General features: G+C 41.7%; 1 protein-coding gene across 11 annotated transcripts in view; it reads right to left on the bottom strand.

Annotated features, from left to right (window-relative positions):
- Positions 1–20,523, bottom strand: part of LOC130368901 (protein mono-ADP-ribosyltransferase PARP14-like) — a 380,920-nt gene that overhangs the window by 42,749 nt on the left and 317,648 nt on the right. For 10 of the 11 annotated variants that reach the window (XM_056573329.1, XM_056573349.1, XM_056573313.1 and 7 more), the window contains 3 exons: positions 17,050–17,283; positions 13,346–13,412; positions 696–839 (listed from right to left, as the gene is read on the bottom strand). In XM_056573329.1, the coding sequence (XP_056429304.1) occupies positions 696–839; positions 13,346–13,412; positions 17,050–17,283 (445 nt within the window). The remainder of the gene's footprint in view (positions 1–695; positions 840–13,345; positions 13,413–17,049; positions 17,284–20,523) is intronic. The other variant, XM_056573383.1, reaches the window with a different exon arrangement.

Here is a 20,523-nt window from a genome sequence, read left to right as displayed (position 1 = left end):
TTGTTTCCTTCTAGGCCAGTATTCTGATCATACAGTGGAGTGTGCCCACTGGCTAGAAGTCTATTTGGCATTTGTATTGATGTCCCTCCATGTTTGAGTGGGGAGTCTAGTTTGTTCTTTGTTCAATGTCCAGTGTGAACAGTGTTCTATGTTTCCGAACCTGTTTAGTGTTTTACATTCAGTTCATCTGTTCATCCCCTGCATCTCCTGGTTGCTGCTGTATATTTATTCCATATCTAGTCTTGTTCATTTATTCATATCTGATGTTTATCTTGATTCCAGTTTCTGATCTGTTTGTATGCTATATCCTGCCCTGTTTGTGTATATTTATATCCTGTCTGGTTTATCTGGTTGTTTTCCCGCTATGTTTCTGTCCTGTTCCCGACTATGTTCAGTATTATTTATGTACCTTTACGCCTAATGCACTTTAGTGCAGGAAGGGACCGGCACCGTGGTTGTCGATCCGCCTTTTAGGGCGGATGGGCAAGTAGTCAGGGATGTCCACCCCGGCGGTCATGACATCTGAATTATTTAATAGATTTTTGGGATTTGGCATAGGTCAACATTTTTGCCTGCCACACGTACCACACCACTTTATACCACACTTGAGAATCTCCCTGCGACCCTACCTCAAAAGTCTGTAAATATGATATAAGGTTTTCATAAAGGTTTTCTACTGTATTGTAGATACTCACAATGTTCACCCCAGGTTGTGAAGTTGGTGAGGTTGACTATAGCACTTGTAGATTCTGTCACAATGTCACCATAAACCACAGATACAGTTAGTCGCCCAGCTTTCTTTTGTGTATGCTCTCCAGGAGTTATTGTAGTAAAACAACCTGCAGAACATATTCAGTTTTCATGTGTTATTAATAAAGGGGAAATATCAAAAAGCAAAAAACCAAGAAGGCCATGTTCAGATGTACTGGTTTTGCTGTAAAAATATGCAGTACAGTGTAATATAATTCAAGTAAATATTATTGTGGAAAACCTCACTTAAAAATACATGTATGAATGTAAAATATGCAAAATGTGTGCCTTTTGGGGAATTTCTCCCACCAAGTATCAACCCCTTAAAGACACAGCCCATTTTGGCCTTAAAGAGGTACTCCGGTGGAAAACTCTATATATATATATATATATATATATATATATATATATATTTTTTTTTATTTTTTTATTTTTTTTTTCAAATCAACTGGTGCTAGAAAGATTAACAGATTTGTAAATTACTTCTGTTTAAAAATCGTAATCCTTCCAGTACTTATCAGCATCTGTATGCTCCAGAGGAAGTTGTATTTCTTTCTGGAGTTCTTTACAGTCTGACCACAGTGCTCTCTGCTGACACCTCTGTCCATGAAAGGAACTGTCCAGAGTACAAGCAAATCCCTATAGCACACCTCTCCTGCTCTGGACAGTTCCTGACAAAGACAGAGGTGTCAGCAGAGAGCACTGTGATCAGACTACAAAGAACTCCAGAAAGAAATACAACTTTCCATGGAGCATACAGCTGCTAAGTACTGGAAGAAATAAGATTTTTAAATATCAGTGTCCCTCCAGCTGTTGCAATTTACAAATCTGTTTACCTTTCTGGTACCAATTGAATTGAAGAATTTTTTTCCCACAGAAGTACCCGTTTAATGACACAGCAAGTTTCATTTTTGCTTTTTTACTCCTTGTCTTTAAAATTATTTTTTCCATCCACAGACCCATATGAGGGCTTGTTTTTTGCATGACCAATTGTACTTTGTAAGGACACACTTAGTCTACCATAAAATACATGGTGCAACCCAAAAAAAAATTATTTTGTGGGGAAATTGAAAAGAGAACCACAATTTTGCAATATTTGGAGCATTTTGTTTTCACGCCGTGCACTTTACAGTAAAAATGACATGTTTTCTTAATTCTGTGGGTTAAAACAATTGAAATCATACCCATGTTTACATGCTTTACTATTAGTGTACTACTTTAAAAAAAATCTAACTTTTTAAACAAAATTAAGGCCCAAGCCCATTTTGACCTTAAAGGGGTATTCCAGGCAAAACCTTTTCTTATATATATCAACTGGCTCCGGAAAGTTAAACAGATTTGTAAATTACTTCTATTAAAAAATCTTAATCCTTCCAATAGTTATTAGCTTCTGAAGTTTTCTGTCTAACTGCTCAATGATGATGTCACGTCCCGGGAGCTGTGCATGATGGGAGAATATCCCCATAGGAACTGCACAGCTCCCGGGACGTGAGTCATCAGAGAGCAATTAGACAGAAAACAACAACTCAACTTCAGAAGCTAATAACTATTGGAAGGATTAAGATTTTTTAATAGAAGTAATTTACAAATCTGTTTAACTTTCCGGAGCCAGTTGATATATAAAAAAAAGTTTTATTTTTGCATTTTTCTTTTTTCCTCCTAGTCTTCTACAAATCTTACCTTTTTTATATTTTCATCCACAGATTAGTATGGGGGCTTGTTTTTTGCACGACCAGTTGTCCTGCATAATGACACACTAATTTTGCCGTAAAATGTATGGCACAAAAATACTATTTGTGTGGGGAAATTAAAAAGAAAACCACAATTTAGCAACTTTTGAAAGGTTTAGTTTTCATGCCGTACAATTTACGGTAAAAATGATGTTTTCTTTATTCTGTGGGTCAATATGATTAAAATGATATTGTTGCGCTTAAAAAAAAATTGCTAACTTTTTAATCAAATTAGTATGTTTAAAATCCTTCTTTTTTGACAACCTATAACTTTTAAATTTTTCTGTATAAGCGACGGTATGAGAGCAAATTTTTTGCTCCATGATCTATACTTTTATTGATACCACATTTGTGTATATAAAAAATTGTTTTGGTATTTTTAATAAAATGTGACAAAAAGCAGCAATTTTGTGTTTTTGTTTGTTGTTTTTTTTTTTTTTTTACGTTCATGCCGTTCACCGTACGGGATCAATAACCTTTTTTTTTTTTTTTTTACTTTCATTTTTACACTTTAATAGTCCCCATAGGGGACTATCTATAGCAATCCTTTGATTGCAAATACTTTGCAGTGCTATGCATAGGGCATAGCACTGATCAGTGTTATCGGTGATTTTCTGCTCTGGTCTGAGATAGAGCAGACCAGAGCAGAAGACCCAGGGAGACGGCTGGAGCCAGGTGAGGGGACCTCCGGCCGCCATGCTGGTTAATGGCCGAGGGGTTAATGGCCGACATCCACGCAATCACGGATGTCCGCCATTACCAGCGGGTCCATGGCTGCTGATAGCAGCCAGGACATGCTGCGCATGACGCGGGCACCGGTTCGGTGCTTGCGGTCATGGCGGAGCGTAAATGTACGCAATGCTGCGTTAAGTACCACGGCATCATGACGTACATTTACGTCCATTGACGTTAAGGGGTTAACATTGCCCTATTCTGAACTCTCTAACTCTCACTTTGCCATATATGGGGCTGTATGAGGGCTCTTTATTTGTGCTGTGATCTGTAGATTTTATTGATGCCGCTTGCATATATGTTACCTTTTTGATAACTTTTAATTTCATTTTTAATGTGATGTGACCAAAAAGCATCAATTTCTGATTGTTTTTTTTTTTTTTTTTTTTACATTTACACAGTTCACTGTATGGAATCATTAATATTATATTTTGATCGGACATTTATGTACGCGCGGATACCTGCATCACCTTAAGGACTCAGGGCATACCTGTACAGCAGGCATCCCGTGACAACGCCTGAGACCCCCCCATGTCGGCAATCGCCGATCAATTCAGATCAGCGATTTGTGGCAATTCTGGGTCAATCGGGTCCCGGTGACCCTGAAAAAAAGGATGATAGGTGCCGTCCGAGATGGCACCTATCATCCCTTAGCAGCAGGAGTGAGGTGGCACTGGTGACACCTCACGATTGTCCTGAGTCTTCGGCCGTTATCGGCCGACGAATCAGGACGCCTGCAGTGGGGGTGTCCCTAACGGCACCCGCTCCACCCCTGTTCTGAAGGGAGAGAGTGGGTGCCGGGAGCCCTCACCTGAGGCTGGGGCCCCCGATCCCCGGCAGCGGGATCGGGGTCCCAGCAGCGGCGGCAGGCGGATTTTCACTGCGCAGCAGCAGGAGGTAAGGCTGGCCTTCTGCTGTTGCTAAGCAACAACTCCCAGCATGCACCCAAGGGCATGCTGGGAGTTGTTATGCAACAGCAGAAGGCACAACTACAAATCCCAGCATACCCTTTGGTAGTTTGTGCATGCTGGGGGTTGTAGTTATTTTTGGCACATTTTTGAGCCTCCAACTGTGGCATAACTACAACCCCATGCATGCACGGACAGCCAAAGGGCATGCTGGGAGTTGCTGTAGTGTGCCTCCAGCTTATGCATAACTACAAGTTCCAGCATGCCCTTAGGCTGTAAGTGCATGCAGAGAGTTGTAGTTTTGCAACAGCTGAAAGCACACTGGTTGCAAAACAGAGTTTGTTACCTAACTCAGTGTTTCACACTACAACTCCTAGCATGCACTGATGGACCGTACATGCTGGGAGTTGTAGTTTTGCAACAGCTGGAGGCACACTGGTTGCGAAACACTGAGTTAAGTAACAAACTCCCAGTGTGCCTCCAGTTGTTGCATAACTACAACCCCCAGCATGCACGAGCAACCAAAGGGCATGCCGAGAGTTTTAGTAGTATGCCTCCGGTTGTTGCATAACTACAAGTCCCAGCATGGCCTTCGGCTGTCACTGTATGCTGAGAGTTGTAGCTCTTTGCAACAGCTGAAGGCACACTGGTTGCTAAACACTGAGTTATTTTACCTAAATCAGTGTTTCACAACCAGTGTCCCTCCAGCTGTTGCAAACTACAACTCCCAGCATGCACTGATAGACCGTACATGCTGGGAGTTGTAGTTTTGCAACAGCTGGAGCCACACTGGTTGCGAAACACTGAGTTAAGTAACAAACTCTGTGTTTTGTAACCAGTGTGCCTCCAGCTGTTGCATGACTACAACCCCTGGCATGCACAACAGCCAAAGGACATGCTGGGAGTTGTAGTTTTGTAACAGGTTATATTCACACAGGCTACTTTTACAGGGAGTTTCTCGCTGCAAGTTTGAGATGCAGCAAATAAATGCGACATGCCCCCAAAAAAACCATTTCAGCAAAATTTTCTTTCCAAAAGCCAAGTGTGACGACTCCTCTTCTGAGCATTGTAGTGCGCCCGCAGAGCACTTGACGTCCAAACATGGGTATTTTATACTCAGAAGAGATGGGGTTTCAAATTTTGGGGGGCATTTTCTCCTATTACCCCTTGTAAAAATGTAAAATTTGGGGGGAAAAAACGCATTTTAGTGAAAACATATTTTTTCATTTACACATCTGAATTTAACAAAAAGTTGTCAAAAACCTGTGGGGTGTTAAGGCTCACTGTACCCCCTTGTTACGTTTCTTGAGGGGTGTAGTTTCCAAAGTATTATGCCATGTGTTTTTTTTTTATTTATTTATTTATTTGCTGTTATGGCACCATAGGGGCTTCCTAAATGTGACGTGCCCCTCTAAAACCATTTCAGCAAAATTCACTCTCCAAAATCCCATTGTCGCTCCTTCCCTTCTGAGCCCTCTACTGCGCCCGCCGAACACTTGACATACACATATGAGGTATTTCCTTACTCGAGAGAAATTGGGTTACATATTTTGGGGGGATTTCTCTCCTTTTACCCCTTGTAAAAATGCAAGAACATGCCAGTGTAAAAAATTAAGGTTTTGAATGTTCTCCTTCACTTTGCTGCTATTCCTGTGAAACACTTAAAGGGTTAACACACTTACTGAATGTCATTTTGAATGCTTTGAGGATTGCAGTTTCTATAATGTGGTCAATTATGGGGTATTTATCACAGAAAAGCCCCTCAAATCCACTTCAAACTTAACTGGTCCCTGAAAAATTCTGATTTAAATTTTTTTTTTTCAATTTAGAAAATTGCTGCTATACTTTGAAGCCCTCTGATATCTTCAAAAAGTAAAAACATGTCGCCTTTATGATGCCAACATAGAGTAGACATATTGTATTTGTGAATCAATATATAATGTATTTGGAATGTCCATTTTCCTTACAAGCAGAAAGTTTCTAAGTTAGAAAAATATGTTAAAGTAGAATATGTCATGAAAAAAAACTATCTCGGAATCAGAATAAAAGGTAAAAGCATCCCAGAGTTATTAATGCATAAAGTGACAGTGGTCAGAATTGCAAAAAATGGCCCGATCCTTAAGGTGAAAATGGGCTGAATCCCTAAGGGGTTAATAATTTTTTTTTTGCCTTTTTTTTTGTAAAATGAGAAAAAGGGGTGATTTATATTTTTATTGGGGGAGGGGATTTTTCACATTTTTAAAAACTTTTTTCACATTTATTTTCCACTTTTTTTTTTACCTATTTATAGTAATCATCAGATTGCAGCTACTGATCAGTGCTTTGCATATGAATAGCACTGATTAGTATTATCGGCACACTTCTTCTCTAGTCTGCAAACCAGAGAAGACCCTGGGATGACAGCCAAAGCAGGTGAGGGGACCTCCATCTGCCATCTTGGATGATCGGATCCCCAAGGCAGTGCCATCCATTAGAATGCCCGCACTGCAGCAGATGCTGTGATCTGTATTGATCACTGCATCTGAGGGGTTATTGGTGGACATTGGCATGATCGCTGATGTCTGCCATTACTGACGGGTCCTTGGCTGCTATTAGTAGTGGGGACCTGCCATACACGATGGGAGCCCTGCTCTGGAGCTCGTGTCATGTACAGGACATAAAAGAAACATCCTGGTTCGCCAAGTCCCATCGCATCAGAACGTACATTTACGTCCATTGTCCTTAAGTTGCTAAAGGGGTTGCTGTAAATAAAGCACCATTCACATGTATTGTACTATTCTTTGTTGCATTTTTTTTAGAGCAGAATATCAAAATGAACTAAAAATCCACATCTATACATTTAGTATATTGTTTTACTATTTATACTCATTAAACAGAATTTCTATTTACCTGTAAACTGTAGTCACAGATAAATGATTACTTATATTGTGCTCATGTGAACACAAGCTTCAAACAGCACAGAACATTGTAATAGAGCAGCAGGAAATGTTAGGAAGATCCTTGGTGCATAGGGAGATGTATTAGCAGTAGAAAGAGGGCACTCATGCTGCTGTACAGAGCTCTGTGCACAGTACTGGAGGCCATTTGGATATCTTGGAGAGAGTTCAGAGAAGAGCTACTAAACTATTAAAAGTTTAACAGAAAGGTTAAAGGCTTAGAAAAAAGACAAGACAAAATTACCACAAGAGGACATACCCTAGGTTTATATGGTGAAGATTTATAGATTTATATAGGTGAAGGTTTATTCAATAATATCAAAGTACTATCTTACTGAGAGAATAGTGGATGCATGGAATAGCCTTCCTGCAGAAGTGGTAGCTGCAAATACAGTGTTTAAAGGGGTTATACATCATAAGGGGATTTTAGTACGTACCTGGCAGACAGTAATGGACATGCTTAGGAAGGATCTGCACTTGTCTTGGGGCTGAATGGCTATGTTGTGAGATTACCATAACACTGTGGCTAGCTTTTTGTAAACCGGTATTTCCTGTTTGATTTTTCTTTTTTTGGCTACAAATCCCACAATTCCGTTTCCCTCCCTCCCACACATCAGCCACCCCACCCATTGAAACATAAATGAGCTGCATCCATTCAAAAGACCTGTGGTTTTCAATCAGGGTGCCTACAGCTGTTGCATTAGTTGAAGATTGATCTCTCTCTCCCACCAAGCGATCCCTCCACCCATCGAAGCAGACAGGCTCCCTGTCATCACCTGACTAGTGAGTCAGGTCTCGGCCGCATTGCAAGCTGGGAAAAATCTGAGACCACAGTCATTTTGTATGGTGGTAAAAATAAATATTGGAGTGAAAATCACAGAAGAATTGTGAGAAAACCATCACACACTATACACTATACACTATATTACGAACTACACTAACTTTACAGCCCCTGTAGCATAGTCAAATAAAAAAATATTCCTCAAATACCCCTTTAACCAGTTAAGGACCCGTGCCGTACCGGTACGCCATGACGCCTAGTACTTAAGGACCCATGACGTACCGATACGCGCGTGGGAACTTTGGTCCCGACCCGGGGACCGACCCGGGGTGACTACTGATATCAATCAGCAGGAACCCCGTGCAAATGCCCAGGCAGGTCATCAGATCCCCATATGTCGGCGTTCACCCAAATCGCCGATGAATTCACACCGGCGATCTGTGGCAATTCCGGGTCATATGGGTCTCCGGTTACCAGGAAAATAAGGGGGATCGGGGTTGTCCAAGACACCCACGATCCCCCTGAAGGGATAGGAGTGAAGTGGCAGGGGTGCTACGCTTCCTATCCCTGCTATTGGTCGTCTAGAAGCGACGACCAATAGCGGATCAGGGGCGGAGGGGGTTAACTTTCGGTTTCCCTGTTCTGCCCACCTACAGTAGACTGGACAGAACGGGAAACCGATGAGGACCGGCCGAAGATCCACTTACCCATCGGCGGCGGTGATTGGCAGCAGAAGAGGGTGGCTCCCTGGATCCTACAGAAGCTGGTGAGTTGCCTAGCAACATCTGGAGGGCTACAGTTGGAGACCAGTATACAGTGGTCTCTAAACTGTAGCCCTCCAGATGTTGCAAAACTACAACTCCCAGCATGCCCAGACAGCTGTTTGCTGTGTGGGCATGCTGGGATTTGCAGTTTTGCAACAGCTGGAGGGTCACAGTATGGAGATCACTGTGCAGTGGTCTCTAACCTGTGGCCCTCTAGATCTTGCAAAACTACAACTCCTAGCATGCCCACACAGCAGTTTGCTGTCTGTGCATGCTGGGATTTGTAATTTTGCAACATCTGGAAGGCCACAATTTGGAGATCACTGTGCAGTGGTCTCTAAACTGTAGCCCTCCAGATGTTGCAAAACTTCAAATCCCAGCATGCCCAAACAGCTGTCTCGGCATGCTGGGAGTTGTACTTGCGTGCCTCCAGCTGTTGCATAACTACATCTCCCAGCATGCCATTTGGCGATCAGTACATGCTGGGAGTTGTAACAGCTGGAGGCACACTGGTTGGAAAATACAGAGTTAGGTAACAGAACCTAAGTGAAGGTTTTCCAACCAGTGTGCCTCCAGCTGTTGCAAAAGTACAGCTCCCAGCATGCACGGTCTGTCAGTACATGCTGGGAGTTGTAGTTTTGAAACAGCTGGAGGTTTGCCCCCCCCCATGTGAATGTACAGGGTACAATCACACGGGCGGGTTTACTGTAAGTTTCCTGCTTGAAGTTTGAACTGCGGCCAATTTTTCGGCACAGCGCAAACTCCTAGCGGGAAACTCACTGTAAACCCACCAGTGTGAATGTACCCTAAAAACATTACACTAACACAAAATAAAGGGTAAACACTATATATACACCCCCTTACACTGTTCCCTCCCCCCCCAATAAAAATGAAAAAGTATTGTACGGCAGTGTTTCCAAAATGGAGCCTCCAGCTGTTGCAAAACAACAACCCCCAGCCACTGACTGTCCAGGCATGCTGGGAGTTTACCAACAGCTGGAGGCACCCTGTTTGGGAATCACTAGCGTAGAATACCCCTATGTCCACCCCTATGCAATCCCTAATGTAGTCCTCAAATGCGCCTGGTACTCTCTCACTTCGGAGCCCTGTCGTATTTCAAGGAAACAGTTTAGGGCTACATACTCAGGAGAAATTGCACTACAAATTTTGGGGGGCTTTTTGTCCTTTTACCCCTTATGAAAAGGAAAAGTTGTGGGCTACACCAGCCTGTTAATGTAAAAAAAATTAAAAAAATTGCAGTAACATGCTGGTGTTGCCCCATACTTTTTATTTTCACAAGCGGTAAAAGGAAAAAAAGACCCCCAAAATATGTAACACAATTTCTCCTGAGTGCGGAAATAAGCCACATGTGGGTGTAAAATGCTCTGCGGGCACACAACAAGGCTCAGGAGTGAGAGAGAGCACTATGTACATATTGGTGATTTGCATAGGGGTGGCTGATTTTATAGCAGTTCTGATGATAAATACTTATCATTCTGATTCCGAGATTTTTTGTGGTAACTTGCATCCTTTCTTGGTGAAAAATTCCAAAATTTTACGAAAAAATTGAAAATGTTGCATTTTTCTAACTTTGAAGCTCTCTGCTTGTAAGGAAAATGGATATTCAAAATAATTTTTTTTGGGTTTACATATACAATATGTCTACTTTATGTTTGCATCATAAAATTTATGAGTTTTTACTTTTGGAAGACACCAGAGTGCTTCAAAGTTCAGCAGCAATTTTCAATTTTTTCACAAAATTTTTAAACTCACTATTTTTCAGGGGCCAGTTCAGGTTTGAAGTGGATTTGAAGGGTCTTCATCTTAGATATACCCCATAAAAGACCCCATTATAAAAACTGCACCTCTCAAAGTATTCAACATGACATTCAGCAAGTGTTTTAACCCTTTAGGTGTTTCACAGGAATAGCAGCAAAGTGAAGGAGAAAATTCAAAATCTTCATTTTTTACACTCGCGTGTTCTTGTAGACCCAATTTTTGAATTTTTGCAATGGGTAAAAAGGAGAACATTTTTACTTGTATTTGAAACCCAATTTCTCTCGAGTAAGCACATATCTCATATGTCCATGTAAAGTGTTCGGCAGGCGCAGTAGAGGGCTCAGAAGGGAAGGAGCGACAAATGGTTTTTGGGGGGCATGTCACCTTTAGGAAGCCCCTATGGTGCCAGAACAGCAAAAAAAAAAAAACACATGGCATACCATTTTGGAAACTACACCCCTTGGGGAACATAACAAGTGGTAAAGTGAACCTTAATACCCCACAGGTGATTCACGACTTTTGCATATGTAAAAAAAAATTTAAGCATTTTTTACCTAAAATGCTTGGTTTCCCAAAAATTTTAAATTTTTAAAAAGGGTAATAGCAGAAAATAACTCCCAAAATTTGAAGCCCAATTTCTCCCCATTCAGAAAACACCCCATATGGGGGTGAAAAGTGCTATGCTGGCGCACTACAGGTCTCAGAAGAGAAGGAGTCACATTTGGCTTTTTGAAAGCAAATTTTGCTCTGGGGGCATGCCGCATTTAGGAAGCCCCTATGGTGCCAGAACAGCAAAAAAAAAAAAACACATGGCATACTGTTTTGGAAACTAGACCCCTCGGGGAACGTAACAAGGGGTAATGTGAAACTTAATACCCCACAGGTGTTTCACAACTTTTGCATATGTAAAAAAAATTTTTTTTTTTAACCTAAAGTGCTTGTTTTGCCAAATATTTTACATTTTTAAAAAGGGTAATAGCAGAAAATACCCCCCAAAATTTGTAACACAATTTCTCCCGAGTACAGCGATACCCCATATGTGACCCTAAACTGTTGCCTTGAAATACGACAGGGCTCCAAAGTGAGAGCGCCATGCGCATTTGAGGCCTAAATTAGGGACTTGCATAGGGGTGGACATAGGGGTATTCTACGCCATGATTCCCATACAGGGTGCCTCCAGCTGTTGTAAAACTCCCAGCATGCCTGGACAGTCAGTGGCTGTCTGGCAATACTGGGAGTAGTTGTTTTGCATTAGCTGGAGGCTACGTTTTGGAAACAGTGGTGTACCAGACATTTTCATTGGGGAGGGGGGCTGTGTAGGAGTATGTGTATATGTAGTGTTTTTTACTTTTTCTTTTATTGTGTGGTAGTGTAGTGTTTTTAGGGTACAGTCACACGGGCAGGGGTTCACAGTAGTTTCTCGCTGGCAGTTTGAGCTGCAGCAGAAAATTTGCTGCAGCTCAAACTTGCAGCCGGATACTTACTGTAAACCTCCACCCATGTGAGTGTACCCTGTACATTCACATTGGGGGGGGGGGGGACATCCAGCTGTTGCAAAACTACAACTCCCAGCATGTACGGTCTATCAGTGCATGCTGGGAGTTGTAGTTTTACAACAGCTGGAGGCATACTACTTTGGCTGGGAATGCTGGGGATTGTAGTTATGCAACAGCTGGAGACACACTGGTTTGCTACTTAACTCAGTGTTTCACAACCAGTGTGCCTCCAGCTGTTGCAAAACTACAACTCCCAGCATGTACGGTGCATGCTGGGAGTTGTAGTTTGCAACAGCTGGAGGCACACCGGTCGTGAAACACTGGTTGTGAAACACAGATTTTTTTTACTTAACTCAGTGTGCCTTCAGCTGTTGCAAAACTACAACTCTCAGCAGTCACTGACAGCCAACGGGCATGCTGGGAGTTGTAGTTATGGAACCAGCAGATGCACCACTACAACTCCCAGCATGCACTTTAGCTGCACTTTAGTGCAAACTGGGAGTTGTAGTTATACAACAGCTGAAGGTACACTTTTCCATAGAAAAAATGTGCCTCCAGCTGTTGCAAAACTATAAGTCCCAGCATGCCCATAAGGGAATGCTGGGAGTTGTGGTGGTCTGCCTCCTGCTGTTGCATAACTACAGCTCCCAGCATGCCCTTTTTGCATGCTGGAAGCTGTTGCTAAGCAACAGCAGGAGGTTGTCACTCACGTCCAACTGCTGATCCATGCCGCTGCCGCTCCTATGGGCCCCGATCCCAACAGAGACGCCGGGGATGGGGGTCCCCAGCTGCCGGGGTCCACATCCCGCACCCGCTCACGTCCTCCGGAAGAGGGGCGGAGCGGGTTGCGGGAGTGACACCCGCAGCAGGTGCCCTGATTGGTCGGCCGGTAAACTGGCCGACGAATCAGGGCGATCATGAGGTGGCACCAGTGCCACCTCTCCCTTGCTGGCAATGGCTGTTCGGGGCCGTCAGAGACGGCCCCGATCAGCCAGTAATTCTGGGTCACAGGGTCACTGGAGACCCGATTGACCCGGAATCCGCCGCAGATCGCTGGGCTGAATTTTACAGCGATCTGCGGCCATCGCCGACATGGGGGGTCATCATGACCCCCCTGGGTGATATGCCGCGATGCCTTCTGAATGATTTCAGCAGGTATCGGGCACCGACTCCACTCCAGATGGCTGCGGGGGGGCGGGAAAGCACATGACGTTCTCATACGTCATGTGTCCTTAAGGACTCGGAAATGGAGACATATGAGAACGTCATGTGTCCTTAAGGGGTTAAAAAGAATCAATTGCAGCAGCCAGCCAGCTTAATTGTGTCTAAGCTATTCTTTATAGTCCTCTACAGTGAGGAAATCTGAGAGCGTCATCCTCGGTGGAAGCTAGGTGAGCGCTGGGACTAGTAGTGTCAACTGCACCTTTTCTACATAAGTTATAATATACCAATAATTTGTAAAAGATTACCTCCATCTTTATTGCACAGCTTGATTCGTGGTCCTAAGTCCATTGCTAGAAGTATTTCTCTATAGGCCTGCAATATAAAGCAATGCAATGTCAGAGTATTGTGTTTCTGTCATTCTAACCAATTTTTATGCGCTCCATATGTTTTCAAGGATATGGTTGCCTTACTATTGGCCTTTCATCTAAATTCTTGTTAAAATGTTTTTCAGAATTGTATGGTGGTATGTATATGTATTCTGGTTCAAAGTTCAAAATTGCTTTGCCCCTTAAGGACGCAGGGTTTTTCCGTTTTTGCATCTTCATTTTTTCCTCATCACCTTCTAAAAATCATAACGCTTTCAATTTTGCAAATAAAATTAGTCATTTTACCCCAAAATCCACAGCGAAACGCAAAAAAAAATTCATTGTGCAACAAAATTGAAGAAAAAATTTCCTTTTGTAACTTTTAGGGGCTTCCGTTTCTACGCAGTTCCTTTTTTGGTTAAAATAACACATTGGGGGAGATTTATCAAAACCTGTCCAGAGGAAAAGTTGCCCATAGCAACCAATCAGATCGCTTCTTTCATTTTGCAGATGCCTTGTTAGAAATGAAAGAAGCGAGCTGATTGGTTGCTATGGGCAACTGGGCAACTTTTGCTCTGGACAGGTTTTGATTAATCTTCCCCATTATATTTATTCTGTAGGTCCATACGGTTAAAATGATACCCTACTTATATAGGTTGGATATTGTCGTACTTCGGAAAAAAATCATAACTACATGCAGGCATTTTTTTAATGGCCCCCAAGATCAGGAGACCTTGGGGGCCATTCAACTGGCCCACAACGACCAATCCACTATCCAGGAAACTGTTCATCTAGGAATGCTCGGACCTGACACCCATAATGTGGTGGTGCACCATCTTGCTGGAAAAACTGAGGGAACGTGCCAGCTTCAGTGCATAAGGAGGGAAACACCTAATCATGTAGCAATTTCGCATATCCAGTTGAATGGCCCCCAAGGTCTCCCGATCTGACCACCTTAGACTTGGGGTCATCTGAAGGCAATTGTCTATGCTGTGAAGATACGAGATGTGCAGAACCTGAAACTACAGATACTGGAAGCCTGTGCTAGCATTTCTCCTGCGGTGTATATAGTAGTATATAGCAGTGTATACGAATACTGGAAGCCTGTGCTAGCATTTCTCCTGCGGTGTTGCTATCAGTGTGTGAAGAGTGGGAGAAGAGGGTTGCATTGACAATTTAATACAATGGGCAGCACATTGAACACATTTTATAAGTGGTCAGAAACTTGTAAATAACTCATGAGAGAATAAAGTTACGTAAAAAAACAAGCACATCATTGTTTTTCTTGTGAAATTCCCAATAAGTTTATTGTGTTATGACCCTCTTCCTATTGAAAAAACAACAGTTGGATTCAAAATGGCCGACTTCAAAATGGCCACCGTGGTCACCACCCATCTTGAAAAGTTTCCCCCTTCACATATACTAATGTGCCATAAACAGGAAGTTAATATCACCTACCATTCTCATTTTATTAAGGTGTATCCATGTAAATTGCCCACCCTGTATATATATATATATGTATGTGGGCTGTTGGAGCTCAAATATAATGGAATGCAGTGGAATTTCATGGATGGAATGGGTGTAGGGTGTCGGCAGGACTGGCTCCAGGAATGATGGTTGATGCAAACAGCTGATTACACAATCATTTGCTTTTATCCTGTTCAAAGCCATACAATAAGCCTTGCACCTGAGTGATAAGAATGGAGGTGAGCTACAGTTCCTGTTACCTCCGATAATATAAGCCATAAAACCAGCCCCTGGGGTGTTGGACAAAATGGACTGCAAATCATCCTGTCAGCCCACCAAGGTGCGGTTCTCGAGGAAACTAGGATAGACATCTGTCAACACAATGTGGGACAAAAAAGAGAATCCCCCACTCAAGGAGACCTCAAAGGACAAGGACTGATTGCAATGCAAATAAACTGTAACTGTTCTGATTGGCCAAGGAGATGTCTTGGGATGGGCAATGTATGGGTTATGTGTGCGGATGACTGCTATATATGTGACATATAGGATGATGAGATAGAGAGAGCACTTCCTACCCAATTCCAATCACCTTCCCCTCTTCCATGCATCCCTATCCCTTAATTAGTTAGATTTCCCCTTTGTATTATATATATATATATATATATATATATATATTATCTTATAATAAACCCCTATGAAGATCAAGTTGTCCTCAATTAATTAGTAAGGCACCCCAAAACAAAGCAGTTTCTACATGGGCAATACGTGGAGGTTCAACTCACACTTCTGCAGATTAGCTGTTTGGAGGAGGTTGCAGTGCCCAGGAAAGTGCTGCGGCTTCTATGTTTCCATTGGTTTGTAGTGTTGAACACACATCTTTAGTAGTGGCTTTACATGCTAATACAGTATTTTGTCCAATTCATTTGAATTCTAGTTTTATTAACCTCTTAAGGACACAGGGCGTACTGGCGTACTGCGCCTGGTGTTTAAAACGGGGTCACGACATGACCCCACATCACACCGGGTCGGTCCCGGCTGCTAATGACAGCCGGGACCCTGGGCTAATAGCGCGCAGCACAGATCGTTGTGCAGCGCGCTATTAACCCTTCAGATGCGGCAATCTAAGTTGAGCGCCATGTCCAAAACGAAAGTAAAAGCTTCCCGGCAGCTCAGTCGGGCTGATCGGGACTATCGCGATAAGCGACAAGCTACAGGCTTGAGCAATCGAGCCCTTAGAATGCTGATCCATGCAAAGCTATGGCTTTGCAGGGATCAGGGTAAAAGATCAGTGTGTGCAGTGCTATAGCCCCTATGGGAGCTATAATACTGCAAAAAAAAAGTGAAAAAAAAAAAAGTGAAAAAAGGTCATTTAACCCCTTCCCTAATAAAAGTTTGAATCACCCCCCTTTTCCCATAAAAAAAGTGTGTATATAAAAATAAACATATGTGGTATTGCCGCATGCGTAAATGTCCGAACTATAAAAATATATTGTTAATTAAACCGCACGGTCAATGGCATACGCGCAAAAAAAAATCCGAAGTCCAAAATAGCGTATTTTTGGTCACTTTTTATATAATAAAAAAATGAATAAAAAGCGATCAAAAAGTCCAATCAATGCAAAAATGGTACTGGTAAAAACTTCAGAACACAGCGCAAAAAATTTGCCCTCATACCGGCTCGTATGTGGAAAAATAAAAAAGTTATAGGCGTCAGAAGATAACAATTTTAAACGTATTAATTTTCCTGCATGTAGTTATGATTTTTTTCAGAAGTGCGACAAAATCAAACCTATATAAGTAGGCTATCATTTTAATCGTATGGACCTACAGAATAAAGATAAGGTGTCATTTTTACCGAAAAATGTACTACGTAGAAACGGAAGCCCCCAAAAGTTACAAAATTACATTTTTTCTTCAATTTTGTTGCACAATGAATTTTTTTTTCCATTTCGACGTGGATTTTTGGGTAAAATTACTAATGTCACTGCAAAGTAGAATTAGTGGTGCAAAAAATAAGCCCTCATATGGAATTTTATGTGCAAAATTGAAAGTTATGATTTTTAGAAAGTGATGAGGAAAAAATGAAAATGCAAAAAACGGAAAAATGCTGAGTCCTTAAGGGGTTAAACCTGTTTAACACCTCTTTAGATAAAATATTCAGAATCAAAGCTACTTACAATGTATACGTTCTCATACTTCTGTAACTGCTTGATCACAATGTGGATCTCTTTTATGTTTCTATCCGGGTGCCTGTCTATAAAGCTTTTTATTTCCTTCCCCATTATTGTGGCTGCTAATTCATTTGGAAAGTTCAGGGCTACTCCAGTACCAATAGCTGAGACAGCCACAGATTTTACGCCTTTCATAGAATTAGATTTGTTAAGGAATGTTCGGATCCCATCTCTCAGTACCTAAAAACATCAATAATATAGGTAAGTATAGGCATCTACATACAACCGCATATTTCTACCTCAACTACGCCATATAATTTATACAGATTTGTTTAGTGAGGGCTTTAACCAGTGTGAATGTGAAGTGACATGTAAAGATATCAGCCTTAAATTTTTTGAAAATGAAAAGAATATTTGTCCCTTAAAACAATGTCTGTTTGACTGCAGAATGAACGGTATAAAAACAAATACTCCTAAATAGAATTTTTTTTTCCATTTCCACCACACACATAATTCTCTTTTCTGGTTTTGTAAAACTTTCTATGGTAAAATCGAAGTAAAAGTCAAAAATAAAACGTGTCCTTCAAAAATAAGCACTCATGCAATAGAAATGTTTGGTGTATACTTCATAGAAGTTTTCACAGCGCTCTTCGGCTAAGTTTCTAATTGTCTTTTTGTGCTGCGTTTTTTGGGTATGAAAAAACGCCAGAAAAAACGCCAGTACAATTTCTTGTGTCTGACGTCTTTTCTGGCATTTTTTCTTGTGTTTTTTTTATTTTTTATGCAAATTGCACCTTGGCAGTTTTTTTTGTTACCCAAAATTTGTTGCGTACCAAAAAAAAAAAAAATGATGCAGCAGTGATGGAAACAATTTTATTAAATGAAATGTATATATTTTATAACAAAATTTTTAGTGTTTTTTAATAAAGTGTGTGTGTTTCACTTTTTTCCCTCTATTTTTTACATTTTTTTTAGGTAGTACTACTACTCCCAGCATGGAACAGACTGTTCCATGATGGGAATAGTAGTACCTGTACTATAGACATATCGCCCCAGGTGTCAGTTCTGACACCCGATGCGGTCGTCCATACTATAGCAGAGATGCGGGTCTATACATCGCTCACATCTCTGCACTATACTCCGGCCAGTGATGTGAATCGAACATCATTCATATTTTCCGCCCAGAGCTGTGATTGGCCAGATGGTTGCAGCCAATCACAGCTCTGAGGGAAATATGAGTGAGTGGCCGGCCCGGAGTATAGTGCAAAGCAGAGATGCGAGTGCTGTATAGAGCTGTAAACGCCAAAGTTAAAACCCACACATCGTTTTTCTTGGCGGTTTTTCACTCCCATAGACTTCTATGGGAGAAAAACGCCACAATTTTGAATAAAAAAATGCCAGTGGCTCAACATGTTGCGATTACCAACCATCTGAAAAACGCAAGAAAAAAAAAGTGAAAAAACACCAAAAGGATTTTAAAAAACGCCAAAGTGAAAGACACCAAGTGGAATAAGAATTTAGCAATTTATCATTGATTTACAGCTAACATCTGGCTGCAGCGTTTTTTTGGCCGAAAAAACACCATGCGGCAGAATTGGCATTTTTCTTGGCGTCACCCCCCCCCCCCCCCCCCCCCAAGAAAAAAAAAAAAAGTGGAATTCCAGCCTTAGGTTTCCACTTGTTTTTTCTGGCAGTTTTTGGAATACTGCCACTGCAGTTTTTGAGCCAGAAGTGGATCCATAAGGAAGGAGAAGTATAAGTCCTTCCTTTATATGTCCTATTCCTTTTGAATACACTTCTGGCTTTGGCTCAAAAACTGCAGTGGCAGATCTTCAAAAGCTGCCAGAGAAAAAAACAAGTGGAAACTTAGCCTTGCCTAGTTGTCATATGTTGTCATATGTTTATTTATATAGAATAGTCTATAAGGGTGCATTCCCACGTGGCGTATTTTGCTGCGTATTTGCTGCGTATTTGGTGCGTATTTGGTGCGTATTTGGTGCTGCGTATTTTCCTACCCATTGATTTCAACAGAGAAAATAAAATACGCAGCAGCAAATACGCAGCAAATACGCCGTGTGGGAATGTACCCTTAAGGAAACATTTTTTTTTCACACATCGCCATACACACTGAGGCTAGGTTTCCACTTATTTGCATAAATGCCTATTTTTTTTTGGACTTTATTTTTTTTTGTTTGTTTTTTTAAATAAAATTTTGATGGGTACCATTAAAAAATAATAATAAAAAAGATACAGTAGTGATGTAAAAAATTGTATTTAACGAAATGTATCTTTTTTATAACAAATTTTTATACATTTTTAAACAGGGATCAATTTATGTGTGCGGACAGGGACCTAAAAATGTAGCCGACAATAATAAAAATGTAATGTGTGTGTGTTTTCACTTTTTTTTTCTTTTACATTTTTTTGGTAGCATGGAACACACTGTTTCATGATGGGAGTAGTAATATCTGTATTAATTGACAGATGGCATTGGTTCCAATGCGATCCTTCTGTATCATTTTATAGATGCAGGCGGCCGCTCTTCTATGGTCCCCTGCACTGTTGTATATATACACCTATCCATATTTCCGGCAGAGAGCTGTGATTGGCCAGATGGTTCCAGCCAATCACAACTCTCTGTGCTGTATAGAGCCACTCCGCATCTCTGCAATAGATAGGACGATCGAGGAGTGACACCTGGGGCAATCTTTCTATTAGTACAGGTACTACTACTCCCATCATGGAACAGTCTGTTCCATGCTGGGAGTAGTAGTACTACCTAAAACATAAAAAAAAATAGAGTAAAAAAAAAGTGAAACACACAATTTATTACAAATGTATAAAAATTTCGCTATAAATTGTTAAAAAACAATTTTCCCATCCCTACTGCAAAAAAAACAAGTGGAAACCTAGCCTAACACTACTTCAACTAACCATGTCTTCTTTTAATTAGCACTATATTGATGTTTAATGCTATTATGTTGTTGTTATTGTGTACCTGGCTCATGGATTTAGATCAGTGAGTACACTACTGTATACAGGGGCGACTGACCGGTTGGTCTGATCGGACATTGTCCGAGGGCCCGGCCAGGTACAGGGCCCGCCGCTCCTGAGGATCCAGGACACTTGTCCCGGATCCCCAGAAGACAGCGCTGCCTTCTCCTGTATGTGCGGTAAACGCACTTACAGGAGAAGGCATCCCATCTGTGTGAGTAACATCTGCGACTTACACAGAAGAGACGTGACCTCCGCCCCCATGCAGCGTAGGCGCTGATGAAGTCACTCATCGGCACCTGCACTGTGGAGGACGGAAGAGGCTGGCCCCTGCTGCATTCCAGAGGAGAAGATCGCCCGGTGGGACGTCAGGTGAGCACATTTCTAATTTTTCATCCTGGGAAGGGGTGGGGGGGGGGGGGGAGAGGGGTAAAAACTCTGCTGCCTGCACCAACTGGGGGGAGGGGGGGACTCTCACTCTGCTGC

Source organism: Hyla sarda, chromosome 1, assembly GCF_029499605.1.
Source record: "Hyla sarda isolate aHylSar1 chromosome 1, aHylSar1.hap1, whole genome shotgun sequence".
Taxonomy (NCBI): Eukaryota; Metazoa; Chordata; class Amphibia; order Anura; family Hylidae; genus Hyla; species Hyla sarda.
This window is presented reverse-complemented; position numbering and strand designations above follow the sequence as displayed.